The sequence below is a fragment of the Ochotona curzoniae genome, unplaced genomic scaffold (genome assembly GCF_017591425.1).
Source record: "Ochotona curzoniae isolate NIBS_2020 unplaced genomic scaffold, NIBS_Ocur_1.0 contig_883, whole genome shotgun sequence".
In the NCBI taxonomy this organism is placed as follows: domain Eukaryota; kingdom Metazoa; phylum Chordata; class Mammalia; order Lagomorpha; family Ochotonidae; genus Ochotona; species Ochotona curzoniae.
The window spans coordinates 54,713,728-54,728,535 of NW_024466599.1; the positions used below are offsets into that span (position 1 = coordinate 54,713,728).

A 14,808-nucleotide genomic window follows, 5' to 3' on the forward strand; every position below is an offset into this window, starting at 1 on the left:
GCGGCGCGCAGCCAATCAGGAGCCAAGCTGACGAAGCGCGCTACGAGTCGCCGGAAGGGACAAACGGAACCACCGGTGATGGTGGGCGGGGCCGCCGCCGTCCAGCTCGGGGCATGCGACTGCTCAGCAGAAACAAACAGTGGCGTTAATGAGAGTTCGCAGATGAGTTTTATGTATCAACTGTCCGCAGAAGTTCTCGTTTCCTTCCAATAATAATAGAAAAAGCTCCGCCTCCACCCGGTCGGGGCCGCGAACCGGGCGCGTCCCGCCAGCCCGCCCGCGAGCCGGAAGTCAGGCGTCACAGACGGAAGCTGAGAGAGGGTGTCCCCCGGCCAGAGGGCTACCGTTGGGCCCGTTGAGGTGGCGACGAGCCCAGGGTTCCGGATGGAGGCAGCCCGGAGTCCCGGGCCCAGGCTGTGCTGCAAGCCCGGTGGGCGGCTGGACATGAGCCACGGCTTCGTGCACCATATCCGACGGAACCAGATCGCCCGGTATCTCCCCGCCCCTCTCCGCCGACGCTGCCCGTGGCCTGGGCCGGGCACGGCCGGCCGGCGGTCCCTGACTCCCGCCCGGCTCCCCGCAGGGACGACTACGACAAGAAGGTGAAGCAGGCGGCCAAGGAGAAGGTGAGGAGGCGGCACACGCCCGCGCCGACGCGGCCCCGCAAGCCCGACCTGCAGGTGTACCTGCCGCGACACCGAGGTGAGGCCGCCAGCCCCGCCCACGTGGCTCCTCCCCCCGATGCAGCAGGGGCTCAGCTCAGCTCACCCACTTCCACTTCATCACTCATTCTCCCCGGGGACTGGAAAGGGCTCCAGGCCCCGCAGCTAAGCATCGCTTAGTACCTGGGTGCCCACAGGAGTTGTCTGCCATGCTAGACTGCCCCACCTATTAGTGGGGCTAAAACCTGGCCCCACCGTGAGCAACCAGCACCCACGTGTAGGATTAATCCAGCAACTGATCTTTTCCCCAGCTTCCCTGCCACTCAGACTGCATAGGACGCTGACACTGCTCAGCATTAAAGTGCTCTCAGTTCTTTCCTATACTTCACCATGAGAGTTATAATTAAAAAAAAAAAAAAGATTGGACTCGCACTCAAAGGTTAGATCCTCACCTTGCAAGCACCTGCATCCCATATGGGTGCCGATTTGTGTCCCAGCTGTCGCATTTCCCATCCAGTTCCCTGCTTGTGGCCTAGGAAAGCAGCGGAGGGTGACCCAAACCTTGGGTCCTTGCACCCATGTAAGAGACCCAGTGGAAGCTCCTGGCTACAGATGAGATCAGCTCCAGCAGTTGCAACCAGCTGATGGAGGATATTTCTCTGTTTTGCTTTTTCTCCTTCTCTGCCTTTCCAAATTAAAATGGATGAATCTTAAAAACAAATATGTAGAATTTATTTTTATTTGGGCCCGGTGTGGTGGCGCAAGTGGTTAAGGTCCTCGCCTTGCACGCCCGGGATCCCATATGGGCGCCGGTTCTAATCCCGGCAGCCCCGCTTCCCTTCCAGCTCCCTGCATGTAGCCTGGGAAAGCAGTCGAGGACGGCCCAAAGCTTTGGGACCCTGCACCCGCGTGGGAGACCTGGAAGAGGCTCCTGGCTTCGGATCGGCATAGCATCGGCCCGTTGCGCTCACTTGGGGAGTGAATCACCGGACGGAAGATCTTCCTCTCTGTCTCTCCTCTCTGTATATCTGCCTTTCCAATGAAAAAATAATAAAAATAAATCTTTAAAAAAAAAGAATTTATTTTTATTTGAAAGGCTGATTTACAGAGAGACAGACAGATCTTCCCACCCAGATGGCCACAGTGTTTGTAGCTGGGCTCATCTGAAGCCATGAATCCCGAGCTTCTCCCAGGTCACCCACATGGGAGCATGGGCCCAAGGACTTGGGCCATCCTCCACTACTTTCCCAGGCCATGTGTAGGAAGCTGAATTGGAAGTGGAGCAGCCAAGACTTGAAGCAACACCCATATGGGATGCTGGAGCAGAGGATTAGCTAATGGAGCCATTGCACCACCTTGAGAATTATTTCTGTGTCAGTGTCATGCAGTGAGTAAATGATGTGGCCAAGAGTTCTGTCAATCAATGGCAGAGCTCTGCTCCCCTTCTGGAACCTTCCAGTCCCTGTTTGCCCAACACATGAGCCTTGTGTACCTACCCAGTGACAGGACTGTGCTGGCTCCCGGCAGGGACTCCAAAATCAATAAAAGTGACAGGTAGCATGCGTGCGTGAAAACACACAATGTTCCAAAGAAGGTTGGGTGTTTCCTTTCTGGGTGCACTTTTCCAGCATCTTCTCTGTAGGCAAGGGCTTCAGCAGCATCCCCTCCTCCTCTCCTTCTGGTTCATCCTTCCAGATGGCTCTACCCGCCCAGGCAAACCAGACCCTGAAGAGTCCAGTGACAGTAGCAGCAGTGGAGGTTCTGAACCGGAGCCTGCTGGCCACCAGCTCTTCTGCCTGGAATACGAGGCAGACAGTGGCGAGGTCACGTCAGTGATCGTGTATCAGGTATGCGCTGTGCAAGGAGCTGTAGCCTGGGCCCATGGCACAGCAGTTCTCAGAGGGGGCAGGACAGGGGGGCCCGTGGACCCCAGATGAAAGTCCCTGTTAGTAGCAGGGAACATCTGAGAAAGGACAGAAACTGGCACAAAGCCTTGAGCCAAGCAGAGTTCTGTACAGAAAAGTATTGTCCAGGAACAGGGCAAGTCACCTTTCTCAAAAGTGCACAGGCCCTGAGCTTGCTGACTTCCTCCACCTAGGACGATGACCCTGGAAGGGTGAGCGAGGAGGTGTCTGCCCACACGCCTCTGGATCCGTCCATGCGAGAAGCCCTCAAGTTGAGGGTCCAAGAGGAGATCTCCAAGCGCCAGAACCGCCACTGACTGGTTTGAAAGCATTCTTTGCAGGCCGGATTCCCAGCCTTGGAAGAATTCTGCCCCAGGAGCTCAGCGCCAGGCTGCTTGATCTTGACACTGCCGGAGCTGCTGCTTGCTGCTGCATCCATGGAGGCCTGCTCCCCCACAGCCATTTCCTGTGTTGGCCTCTGTGCCGGCCTTGTGATCTGGAATCTATTTATTTTATTTTATTTTCTTGGAAGGAGGAGTGTTGAACATGGCTCTCTTGGTGTTCTGGAAGCACAGACTTGAGAAGCAGGGTTTAGGAAGACCTAAGCTGTCCTGCTGCTTTGTCACTGGGCCCACATGCCTGGCTGCTCTGTGTTCCACCCAGCACCCTGAGCCTTGTTTGTTATTTTTTGGTTGTTTTTCTTTGTTTGTGCTCACTTCCACCCACGTGTCCTCAGGCTTTTTTTTTTTTAAGCTTTATTCCTTTGTTCTTCCTTTCCTTCACCGCTTTTGCCTTAGGCCAATTCTCTCCCCACCCCTTCAAAGGGACTGAGCACCTCCAGCTGCTCCAGACTTTGGAGGTGGGGGAGTTGCTGGGGATCTGCCTTTCTCACAAGTTCTCCAAGTAATTCTGACACTAGGATAAAATGGAAGACCTTCATTTTTGAAAGCTGCTCCCAAGCATGCCTCCCTTCCCGGCTCCCACCACCACTTCCCTCTGTATCCCCTGGCTTTCTGAAATAGCTTGCATGCTCCACTGCTTTGTTCTGTCAGATAGGAGACCTAGAAAGATCCTGGTTTTAACCCACACGGATTTCTTGCAGCAGAACCAATCTGAGGCTGCAGAATTCCCGCTGTGAATAGATTGGCCACTAACAGAGAATTAGCAAAGCAAGCTTGCTTGAAGCTAACTCTGCAAGTGTGGCTTAAAAGTCTGGTCCCTAAGTACCAAGGGAAACTCAACATTAGCAATAATTGCCTGTTTGGGGCCAGAGTTACAGAGAAGGTTACTAAACAAGCTCTGCCTCCTCTCCCTGTCCCATGTCCATCTGTCGCCTTCTTTCTCCCACACTACCTCTCAAGGATACACCCAAGGTGGCTTCCAAAAGTTCATGGGAAATGGAACTGAAAGGTAGTGTGGACGGTCTGAACTTCTTGAAGCCCCTGTGTATATGTAACAGATCCTTCAAGAGTCCCAGGACAGCACTGCCGTTACCTAGGGAACATCTCTTCTACCCCAGGGTTAGATTAAGGTCTGAAGTCCACAAGATGTCGAGCACACCAAAGTTCCAAGGCAGCTTGAGTTTGCCAGCAAATCAGCCTTACCTCAGCAGCTTGAAATGGACCTCTGAGCCCAGAACTTCCTGAAGCCAAAGCCTTTTCTGCCCCCACGTCAGGATTCTGAACATCAGTTCGTCTGTCCCATCGCAACAGCTTCTTGCTCAAAGGACACCTGAGAGAACTGTGGATTTGTAGTCCAAACCCCACAGATCATCTCAGAACAGGCCAAGGCAGCTACCTCCACCACACCATGAGAATGACAAAACACCTGAGCTGTAGCTTGCAGTACCCAGGAATGCTGCTACAGTACAAGAGGCGGATTGGTTAGAAGGGTCTGGCTGTGAAAGCAGCCAGGGACCAGAGTACTCCCGACCCATTGGGAGCTGCCCAAGGTTAAGTGCCTTAAACTGCCAGTCCTGGGCTCAGGTCTGCTTTCACAGGAGAAAGTCCCTTCCCTCTACTTATGCAACAGGCTACAAGTGCCTTATGTTAACTGCCCTCCTGGGGCAGGACTATTCTCCCCACAGGTTACAGGACCAGTCACTTCAAGTCTGCCGGCTCTTCAATAGATCCTGTGGCTTGGGACATGGGATTTCACTGGAATTCTGTGATTGCTGAGTCTGGAAATTCTTTCTGTGTGCATCTCACAACTGGATCGCATGTTACACTGTTTTTGTATAACCCAGGTGTTTGGGGGACATGGTACCTGAGATTTCTAAACTTCTGTTCCTGTTTTGTGTGCAGGGACATTTGTGGTGTTTGCACAGTGCATCCTCAGAGACCCATCCTCAGAGACCTTCCAGTGCAGGCTTACAATCTCCTTGCCTCATGACTTGGTTTTGCTGAAATTCTTGGTTTACCAAGTGTATGTGACACATTTTCCACCCATACAAGTATTCTAATCTGTGTAGCATGACTCTAAAGCACTAAGCCTTGTGCCAGGACTGGGCTGTTAACCTATTGTGTATTGCCAACTCCCCTTCTCCCCAATGGGAGTCCAAAATGGTACTATCTCGTCTAATCACCAGATCTGCCTCTGGAAGTCCTCCACATGTTAAAAATCTGCAATTTGCCAGCTAGGAGCCTGTCTCAGGACTGACCTGTGTTGGGTGGGGGCAGTGGCATCACTTATGGATGCCACTGGTATGCCAGACTGTTTCAGAAGCAGTCCTCTTTTGATTAGATAGGTTCTTGGCTGTCTTTAAAAAAATGGTCTCATAGGCATGTTTCTTGCCATTTAGTATGCAGTATTATTTCTTAACTGAAAGTAAGCCTAGATTTAAGGCTTTGTGTTTCCTGGGCCAGTAGGTCATGTCATAGGTACAAGGAACCTGGGCTTGCAGGGGCTTTGGGCTGTGCAAGAGTAAACATTAAAACTTGAGTTGCAGCCAGTTGGCAAACATAGAAGTCTTTGAAGAATGTAACACAAGCAGGGAAAGGAATTATGCAGTTGTGTTTTTTGTTTGTTTGTTTATGTTTTTTCCCCCAAATGGTATTATGGAACTGGAGCTAGGGGTTGAAAGTTGAAACCACATGTTCCTGGTGGGACATAGGCATCCCAGCCACTAGGCCAATCACTTTCCTCTAGAAAGCTTTTCTTTGAGAAAAAGAGGTGCCATTGAGAGCTGGCACCTCTGTAGACCTGCCAGCCAGTAGGCCTGTGTGCATGGGCGATTACAGGTGCATTTTCTGTGGAAAGGATGCTAATCTCTATGGGCCACTCCATGGAGGGGCATTACCTACTGGAAATTAACCCAGGTGAAAGCACTTGGAGTAGGCATCCAACCTCCATGCGTTCAGCAGGATCCAGTCATGACAAGTGAACAGACCCCCAGCTAGCTCACAAATTCAAGTGGAACCTTTATAGGTAGCAAGAGCAATAGGACAGATTATTTCCCTACCTCTGAGCAAGCCGCCTTTTTGTAGAACCATGGAATGTTGGCAGTTAATTAAAACATCTTAAAACCTCTGATGGAGTTCCTGCCCTGTCCTCAAGCAGTGAGCTAGTGAGGAGCCATAGGCACCCACCCCAGATTTTCCCAGGAGTTGGAGTGAATGCCGAGTGACCACTCTGCAGCCTTCTCTCAGAGGCAGTGGAGTAAGACCACTGTGCCTGTGTTAAATGTATACAAAGCCACATCTCTTGTTTCCTCATTTTTCAATGTTTCTGTTGCGTGGATTAATAAAACTAAGTGTGCAGATTATGTGACTAGGCCAAGAAGTAAAGGTTCTTTTCAAGTACAGTATTTTTTAACTAATAAATGTGCTATTTTTACAGCACTGTTTTTGCCAAGAGTTGTGAAATCACTTAAGTACATGGGGGACTGGAGATAAAATACCTGCCCTAAAGTCAACACACCACAGCATCAGCACTGAAAATCTCATCTCCCCTTGCATTCAAGAACTGTCCTGTTTGGAATGTACTGGCTGAACTCGGGAAGCATTCACGTTGTGAAGGGCTTTTAACATTTGGTTCTGCTTAACCTGGTGCAGGACTCTCCCCTACTGGGGACCCATGAGGAGCCCTTCTGTTCTAGGGAGCTCTGTCATGGTTCTACTTAAGGGATCAGATCGTCAGAGTAAGCCAACGCCAGCTCTGCATCTCAGCTCTGGGACGGTGATGCCTTGCCCATCACGTTAGAACAGTGACCTTGGGACCTTAGTACTGTCATGACTGGATAGGGACCCAAACCCACTTCAGTGTAGAAACTCCCAGTGGGGATTCTCAGCTCTAATGGGCACGTGAGAAGGTGCCTGACGAAGGGCAAGAATATGGGTCCTCTGGATCAGAGGCACCCTTCTGTCCTTAGCAACAGAGCCTGGCTAGTAGGGGGGCTGGAGTTTCGCCCCCCCCCCCCCACTGCATACCCAGCCGGTGTTCTTGCACTGTTGACTCAGCACGGCCATCCTTCTTAGCCCTGCCCTCTTATAGTACAGGGGCCTGTTTCTGCACATCAGCTCGCCCTTGTCCACCTCTGCAGTGTCCCTTCCCCGTTTCTGATTTACCCTAAGGTCATCCCACCAAGAGCTCCAACACGTGCTGGGGCTGCAGGGCAACACCTTTCTCAGTCACGACAGGAATGTTCTGAAGTGCATACTGACCTTAAATTTTGGTGAAACAAGTAGATCATCCCCCACACTGTCCTGTTTCTTTTTCTTAAATTCCTCCAGTCAGTCTCTTTATTTCTCTCTCTCAACCCTCTTCATTGCCAGGTTAACTCTTAACCCACCTTACACTAACGCCTACACGAGTGTTTTTGCAATGGCTAGCCTTTGGTCTCTGCTGGCTAGCCTTTGGTCAAGTGCCAATCGGTCGGGAAACGTGTCCTGGACACTGACTTCTGTCCATTGTACTCCCACGCCCTGGGGAAAAAAAAAAAAAAAACGTATCTGTTGACAGCCGCCCTCCTCCCGAATTTGCGAAGCTGCGGGAAGCATAAACCAGAGTCCGGCCGCTTGCTTTTCCTAAGGAACAGCCAAGGCTTTGTGTTTCCTTTTTCTGGCTCCTGCCTCAGGCCTTGGACCGAGGAGGCCAGGGGGCGCGCTACGATCGTGGGGGGCTTCTCCCAAAAAAGTCTCACCGCCCCCGGGTCCAGATTGCAAACAGTGCAGGGCGGCAAAAGGAGGCTCTCCCGAGCCGTGCGCGCGATGACAATCACAGGTGGAGCTAAAGGCTGATTATCCCTGCCTCCCGGCCCTTCCACCGCAATAACAGGGTGAACGAACGGTCTCGTAGGCATCGGGGCCAGTGGGGTTCCCGGGGCCACAGCCCTCGGCGCTTCGGTCCCCCGAACCTGGGCGCCGCCCACGTCTCCCCCGTGACGCGGGCGAGGGGGCTCGGGAGTTGTAGTCTCCGTCAGGGAGCGTGAGCGCGGGGCCGGGGCTGCGCGGACTCCACGTCCCGGCGGGCGGCGCGGCCTGGGGCCGCTAGGGGCGGGGCCGCCGGCTCTTTAAACCTTTCAGGGCTGCTCCGAGGGCCGCAGCCGGAGACAGCACCACGAGGGGGTTGAGTGGAGAGCGGCGTCTTGACGCTACGCGGAGGTACGAACTGGGCTCCTTTCCTGGGTGTTCGAGGGATCCCTAGGGGAGACCCCTGTCCGCAGGTTCCCCCGAGGCAGGAGGGTTGTCGACCGCGGACTGCTGCCCACGCTGGGGTCCCCGCGCCCACGCGAGCAGGGGGCCGGATCGGACTTCCCGCGTGAACCCGCCCCTTCGCCAGGGCGCAGTGATCAGGTGGTTGCCTGCGCGCCGCCGCCTCACCGCCCACCACCGGGCCCCACACATTGCCCCTGCTTTTCTTTGGCGTGGACCCCTTGATTGTCCTAGCTCCAGCCTTCTCCCAGGCGAGGGAGGGGGACTCTTTCCAGATGTTGCAGCCCAGCCTGACCCTCTCAGCATGCCACTGGCGTGTGGGTGGTCCGTGGAGGGCTCCCCCACCTCCCCCCGTGAATGCCAAGGTTCAGCTCAAAGTTAGTGACAGGCCCCAGGGCAGCTCCAGATGAAGTGTTGACCACCTGCCCTCTCCCCTCCCCCCTTCTCCTGGCCGCTCACCAGACCCTGGACTTTGATCTCTCTCCCCACCAGGTCAGGGCAGCTGATGGTTGTGGCCCGACCCTTCCTCCCTGCCTACCTCTTGTCCTCCCCCCCATACCACCACCACCCTGGCTCCCCTCCCTCATGACCGCCTGGATCCTCCTCCCTGTCAGCCTGTCTGCCTTCTCCATCACCGGGATATGGACTGTGTGAGTACTGGGGGGGTCACACAAAGTCCCTTGTCCCACAGCAGGACCCAGGGTCGCCCTGGCTGCCTCCAAAGCCTGGCCTGATGCCTGGGCACACAGCCCCTTGGGACAAGCTGGCACCACTGCTGTTCAGCAATGGATTCCTGACAGACTAACTTCCAGCCTGTAGCTAGTGAGGGGGGTGGGAGGAGGAGGAACAGCTTCCTGAGGGCCTGGCTGCTGCCGGGGTGTGGCATCAAGCCTCAGGGCACTCTTGAGTTCTCTGCGATAAAGATGAGGCTGAATGGGGCCAGAAATCCCAGTGGAAGAGCAGAGCCAGTAGGGGAGAGGGGCGGCTGGGCTGCAGGGAGAGTGACAGTTCTGCTCCTGCAGGTATGCCATGGCCGTGATGAACCGCCACGTGTGCCCTGTGGAGAACTGGTATGGAGCACTTTGCAGAAAGCCTTATTTAGAGCTCCCTTCTGCTTTGTCCCCTCGCATATCAGTGGCTGCCAGGGCCCAAGAGAGACCCTAGGCCTCCCTGCAATTCTGATACTGGTCCCTAGGCATGGCTTCCTGCCCACCCACCCATTTCTCCCCACTCCCCTGCATCCCTTTGGCTTGTTTCAAGCAGATCCTGGGGTGCAGCTCTGCTGCCCAAGGACTAGGGCACCCCTTCCTCCCAGTCCACTCCCTGTCCTGCCCACCAGGTCTTACAACGACTCCTGTTCTCCTGACCCCGCTGAACAAGGGGGCCCCAAGACCTGCTGTACCCTGGATGATGTCCCCCTCATCAGGTAAGCTGCAGAAGTGGGAAAGTGGGGCGGGTCAGGGAGACCCTCAGCACTGACTGTCCTCAGGGTCAGCAATGATGCTTATACTAAGGGCAGTAGCACTTGGCAGTTGAGCTTCCTCCTCCCACCAGCAAGGCAGCTGTTGTTTTCTAGCATTTTTTATCATTTCGGAAATCAAGGCTCAAGAGTTGTCACTTGTCCAGGCCACCACAGTTCATCTGCCGAGCTATGGTTAAGGAAAGGCTGACCAGCCACAAGCCTCAGCTGAGAGTCTCTTTAACTGACCACTCCTGGGCACTCCCGTAGCTCTCCCACATGCAAGCTCTGCTGGGAAACCAGTCATAGGTCAGGAACACAGGCCTTGTTCCTAAAGCAGTGCCTTGCCTGCAAATGAACAGGTGCCCGGAAGGCAAGGGGAGCACTGCTGGGCCCAAGCGGTGCTCCTCTGGGACAACCCCTCTCACTCTGCCCTTGCCCCTCCCTCAGCAAGTGCGGCACATATCCCCCAGAGAGCTGCCTCTTCAGCCTCATTGGCAACATGGGTGCTTTCATGGGTGAGTTGGCCCCGAAGTCCCACCTTGCACAAGCCTCCCTCCCCCAGGAAGCCCTCCTCCAGCTCACCCCTCCCCACCAAGGGCTAAGGCAATAGGGGCAACTTCTCTCTATCTCTCTCCTGCCCATTCCTTGAAGGCCAAAGGCCAACTCCCACACAGCCCACACCACACAGCCCACATCTTGCATCCTCTGCAGGCCCCAGGTCCCGGAGCAAATTCAGTTCACCACAGGCCTCTCCACTGCCTTCTAGCCCCCAGGGCAAAAAAAAAAGTTCCAGAACTTGGGGAGGCGTGGTGGGGGCAGCTGGCAGGCTGGGGGTGGGTGGGCCTGGGAGAAGAATTCAGAGCCAGCCCCAGCCTTGCTCTCCTCCTGCAGTGGCCCTCATCTGCCTTTTGCGCTACGGGCAGCTCCTAGAACAGAACCGGCACTCCTGGGTTAACACCACTGCGCTCATCACGGGCTGCACCAACGCCGCGGGCCTTGTGGTGGTCGGCAACTTTCAGGTGCCCTCTTGTCCACCTCACCTGAATCTTGAACCCCCCCCCCCCATCCTCCCCATAGGGCCTGGCTGCCTGCAGGAGTGGTGGCAGCCATAGCACCTAAAAGCTGGGGGCTGAGGAAGGCAATGGGGAGGGAGAGGGGGAAGTGAAGGTGGAGTGGTGGGGCCACCTGACAGACTAGTCCCTGTGTCTGGGAGCAGGTGGATCATGCCAAGTCTCTGCACTACGTTGGCGCTGGCGTGGCCTTCCCCGCGGGGTTGCTGTTTGTGTGCCTGCACTGTGCCCTCTCCTACCACGGGGCTGCCACGCCCCTGGACCTGGCTGTGGCCCACCTGCGAAGTGTGCTGGCTGTCATCGCCTTCATCACCCTGGTCCTCAGTATCCTTCCAGGACTGGGCAGCCAGTCCTTCTCCTCTAGCTCAGCCCTTCTCCCATCCCAGACAGGGGTGTGGAGTTGAGCAGGGGGAGGCTGGGTGCCAGCTCCTGCTTGCTCATTTCTGCCCCACCCTCCAGGAAAAGGTGCTACCTGAGCCTGCCCTTCCTTGCCTCAGCCTAGTTATCTGTGATGGGCCTGGACCAGGGGCGTGGCCAGCCACCCGCACATACTCCTGATTGCTTCCTTAGCCTCACTGCAGGTGGTGTCTTCTTTGTCCACGAAAGCTCGCAGCTGCAGCATGGGGCGGCCCTGTGTGAGTGGGTATTCGTCATCGATATCCTCATTTTCTATGGCACCTTCAGTTATGAGTTCGGGGCCATCTCCTCAGACACACTGGTGGCTGCGCTGCAGCCTGCCCCTGGCCGGGCCTGCAAGTCCTCCGGGAGCAGCAGCACCTCCACCCACCTCAACTGCGCCCCCGAGAGCATTGCCATGATCTGAAGCCTGAGGAGGGTGGCTGGCCTAGCCTCCGCAGCAACACCCCTGCCCCATTCCCTGCATTTATTTTGTACCCTTTTTTGGGGGAAAAGTATTCTGTCAGGATCTGGGCTCCTCACTTGCGGAGAAGTGGGCAGCCCGCATCTACCTGTGCCATAGAGGACCAGTCCCTGCTGGCTGCCTCACCTGCAGGACCTGCTCCCCCACACCAAGGAGACATTGTTCTGTGTTGAAAGATCACCTGTCCTCACTCACCCAGCCAGCCCTTCAGGTGCCTTCTACCTCCAGTGCCCGAGCCAGATCACTGGGGGTTTCTGCTGCAGGAATCGGGGAGGGGCTAGGACCAACAGGTTGGTGGGGAGGGGATTAAGGTCTAGTGGGGGTTGGGGCACATCTTAGTTGGATGGGAAAGCCCACTCTGGGCCCACTGAGCTACACTGGGATTCTTCACTCTGCCTCTCACTTCCTTTAAGGCAAATAACACAGCAGAACCACGTGGGTATTTTAGTACTTTTTTTTTATACCTATTAAAAAGAACTCTAATTTGCATCTTTGTAGTCTGTTCTGGAGAACCCAGGGAAGGCCCAGATCCAGAATGGCTTTCCCTAAGCAAAGGATGGGAGGAAACTCCTGCCCCAGAGAGTGTCCTGAGTTCAGCCCACTCCTCTTTAACAGCGGGACTGCCAAAAACGAGCCAGTAGCCTAGAAGGAACTGGATGCTTTCTGACCTGGTCTGACCATCACACACTTCTTCCCCCTAAGAATCTAATTTGAACTTTGAGTCTTTGGTAAAGGAGGAATGGGGAAGGCGGGGACAGGGGAGAGCAGTTCAACTTTTAAATGTTAAAAGCAATTTTCTCAATGGAGCTCAGAATAACTTGTAGGATTCCAATATTAACTAAAAGTTCCAAGGTTCTGTGGAAGGGGCATGGAGGCTGGTTTATCAGTTGTGAATAACCACTGGGTGCCAAATCCTGCATGTCCTTGCCTTTGAACCATGAACACTTATGCTCCAGTCCTGGCTGGTCAGGTGGCTAAGGTGTTGGACTTGGGCTCCACTTGCCCTCAGTGCAGGCAGGTCCCTTCAGAGGTTCAGGACCAACCTTTGCCAATAGCACCAGGAGCCTGGCAGAGGATTTTGCAAAGCCCCTGCACGCAGCCTGTGAGCAACGCAGTGGCAGGGTGCATAACGAAACCTTTAATGAGGACTCAAGGTGCAAGAGGCAGCTGCGGTGGCCTGCCAGCCGGCGTGTAATCCCAGCCACCTCACGTGTACATGGCTCCGTGGAGGTACTCCAGTCGGTGCTGTTGCTGCTGCTTTCGAGCCTGCAAGAGAGAGGGCACACTCTGTAGGCCCCCAACTTGAAGGCCCAAATGGCAGGGGCGGGGCAGGAGTTGGCTCTAAGCAAAGTTCCAGGGGAAGGCAGTCAGTGCCAGAGCCTGCCCAGGTGGGAGCTGTGAGGACAGGAACTCCACAGAGCCCATTCCCACTCTTACCTTATCTCTTCTGTGCTCCTCATAAGCATCATCATCAGTGGGCAGCTCATGGCGGCACAGGGGGCAGGAGTTTGTCTGGGAAAGACAGGGTGTTGTTTGTTCCAGTGGGCAGACCAACCCCACCTCCCACCCTTCTTTGATCTCTCAGCCATTTGGAAGGGCAGAGTTTGAGAACTGGTCCCAGGAGTAAGGTGAAGGCTGGAAGAAAAGAAACCAGTACCTTGCTTAGCCAGGGCAGGATGCAGTTGGCATGGAAGAGATGGTGACAAGGCATCTCAATGGCGGTCTCCTCCTCCTCAAATTCCAAAAGACACACGGGGCACTTGAGCTCTTTAGGAGGGAGCGTGGATCAGAAGAGCTGCCAAGAGCCCAACCTCCCAGCTCCCATTCCTGGAGGGATAGTCATGGCCCAGGCCTGCCCTGGCTCCAGGAAGGGAGGCGGGGCAGGTTTGCCCCAAACAACAAAAGGAATGAGTGGCCTCACCAGCCTGAGAGCCCCTGATGACTGTCCGGGGGAGGTTTTCCACGACAGCCTTGGCGGCTGGTGGGGGCAGGTGGTGATCCCAATCCATTATCAACCCCAAGTCCTCAAAATCCATCCGATTGAAAAGTGACCTAGGGAGGAGGGTGCGAGGTCAGCGCGGAGGAAAACCAGAGCTCCTCTTTGCCCCATCCCTATCCCCTACTGAGCAAGAACAGATAGAAGCCCTCCCCAGCCAGCAGTAATACCAACCAACTACCCTTAGGAGGTGCTAACTAGCTACAAAGCACGAAGGCAAACAGGTCAGAGCTGCCCTCTGACAACTCCAGTACACACACCATTCATTCCCCTTTTGCACTCAGATAACAGACAAACGTCGGGCCACGCAGGAACTAACTGGTGGAGCCAGATTGTAAACTGGAAGGGCGTGCTACTGCCACGACTCACCTCCATCTCCCAACCGCTGGCTCCCTACCATTCTCCAGCTCGTCTCCCTTTAGCCTCCTGGTCCCGAGGCCGTGCAGAAAAAAACCAGCCCCGGCCTCCCCTGCCACTCCCCAGTCTCATCACCCAATTAATAATCCAGATTATTCCTCTCTTCCACCCCAGCTAGTCCTCCTTCTCTAGAAAGCTCCCGCCCAAAACCTACTGCCTGGACTCACCCCTCCCCCGAGCACTGCGCACCCACCTGGCGAGCTCCAACAACATGTTGGTTCGGGTCTCCCGTTCCGGGTCCAACGGCTCGCAGTTGTGCTCGTCAAAGTAGGACGCCATGGCTGTTTCTCTGTCTGACACAGCGTTCGGCCCCCGCTCGATAGCTACCTCACCGTGCTGGCCAATAAGATGGCCAATTGGGGAAGGCTGGCCAATGAGAGTATCTAAGGGGCGGGCATAGTGATTCATTGAATGACCAGGAACCGGAAGTCGTAATTTGGCTGCCTTTCATTGGAACGCATCAATCAGATGACCAAACACTAAAGCCAATGGCTGAAAGCGGGGGTGCTTCGCTAGTGTTTTGGAACTCGAGACCAGAAAAATTCCCGGGAATTTCTGGCGTGGTCGCGGCCGTGGTGCCCTGGAATGCCGAGCGTCTGAGTGTGAGGATCCTCAGTCGGCTCTGAAGCTGCGAACACTCGGGAAAAGCGGGGAGCCGGGGCGTCGGCCGCCAGCCTAGAGTTCCACGAGCCTGGCTGGTGTCGGGGCTCTGGCTGCCGCTCTACCCAGGCCTCCTCCGGGCCCCTGTGCCGGCCGCGCTCGGGTG

The 14,808-nt window shown here is 55.2% G+C and overlaps 3 protein-coding genes across 6 annotated transcripts; 2 read left to right on the plus strand and 1 right to left on the minus strand.

The window, feature by feature from the left end:
- Positions 1 to 310: 310 nt before the first annotated feature.
- CUNH2orf68 (chromosome unknown C2orf68 homolog) lies at positions 311 to 5,322 on the plus strand. The gene is made up of 4 exons (XM_040993589.1): positions 311 to 491; positions 584 to 702; positions 2,358 to 2,509; positions 2,761 to 5,322. The coding sequence occupies exons 1-4, from the start codon at positions 385 to 387 to the stop codon at positions 2,881 to 2,883; spliced, it is 501 nt and encodes a 166-aa protein (XP_040849523.1). The 5' UTR covers positions 311 to 384; the 3' UTR covers positions 2,884 to 5,322.
- A 3,416-nt stretch (positions 5,323 to 8,738) lies between these two features.
- Positions 8,739 to 12,116, plus strand: TMEM150A (transmembrane protein 150A). The gene is made up of 7 exons (XM_040993590.1): positions 8,739 to 8,867; positions 9,240 to 9,287; positions 9,557 to 9,643; positions 10,127 to 10,194; positions 10,571 to 10,698; positions 10,896 to 11,073; positions 11,331 to 12,116. Exons 1-7 carry the CDS (start codon positions 8,803 to 8,805, stop codon positions 11,570 to 11,572), a joined length of 816 nt encoding a protein of 271 aa, XP_040849524.1. The 5' UTR covers positions 8,739 to 8,802; the 3' UTR covers positions 11,573 to 12,116.
- Positions 12,117 to 12,747: 631 nt separating this feature from the next.
- Positions 12,748 to 14,379, minus strand: RNF181 (ring finger protein 181). 4 transcript variants are annotated; one of them, XM_040993593.1, is made up of 5 exons: positions 14,236 to 14,379; positions 13,551 to 13,681; positions 13,287 to 13,396; positions 13,067 to 13,141; positions 12,748 to 12,895 (listed from the first exon to the last, which is right to left on the minus strand). In XM_040993593.1, the coding sequence occupies exons 1-5, from the start codon at positions 14,319 to 14,321 to the stop codon at positions 12,836 to 12,838; spliced, it is 462 nt and encodes a 153-aa protein (XP_040849527.1). In that variant the 5' UTR covers positions 14,322 to 14,379; the 3' UTR covers positions 12,748 to 12,835. The 4 variants fall into 4 exon arrangements, with proteins under 4 accessions (XP_040849527.1, XP_040849526.1, XP_040849528.1 ...); XM_040993592.1 differs by having other exon boundaries at positions 14,197 to 14,355; XM_040993594.1 differs by lacking the exon at positions 13,067 to 13,141 and having other exon boundaries at positions 14,197 to 14,360.
- Between the last annotated feature and the right edge of the window lie 429 nt (positions 14,380 to 14,808).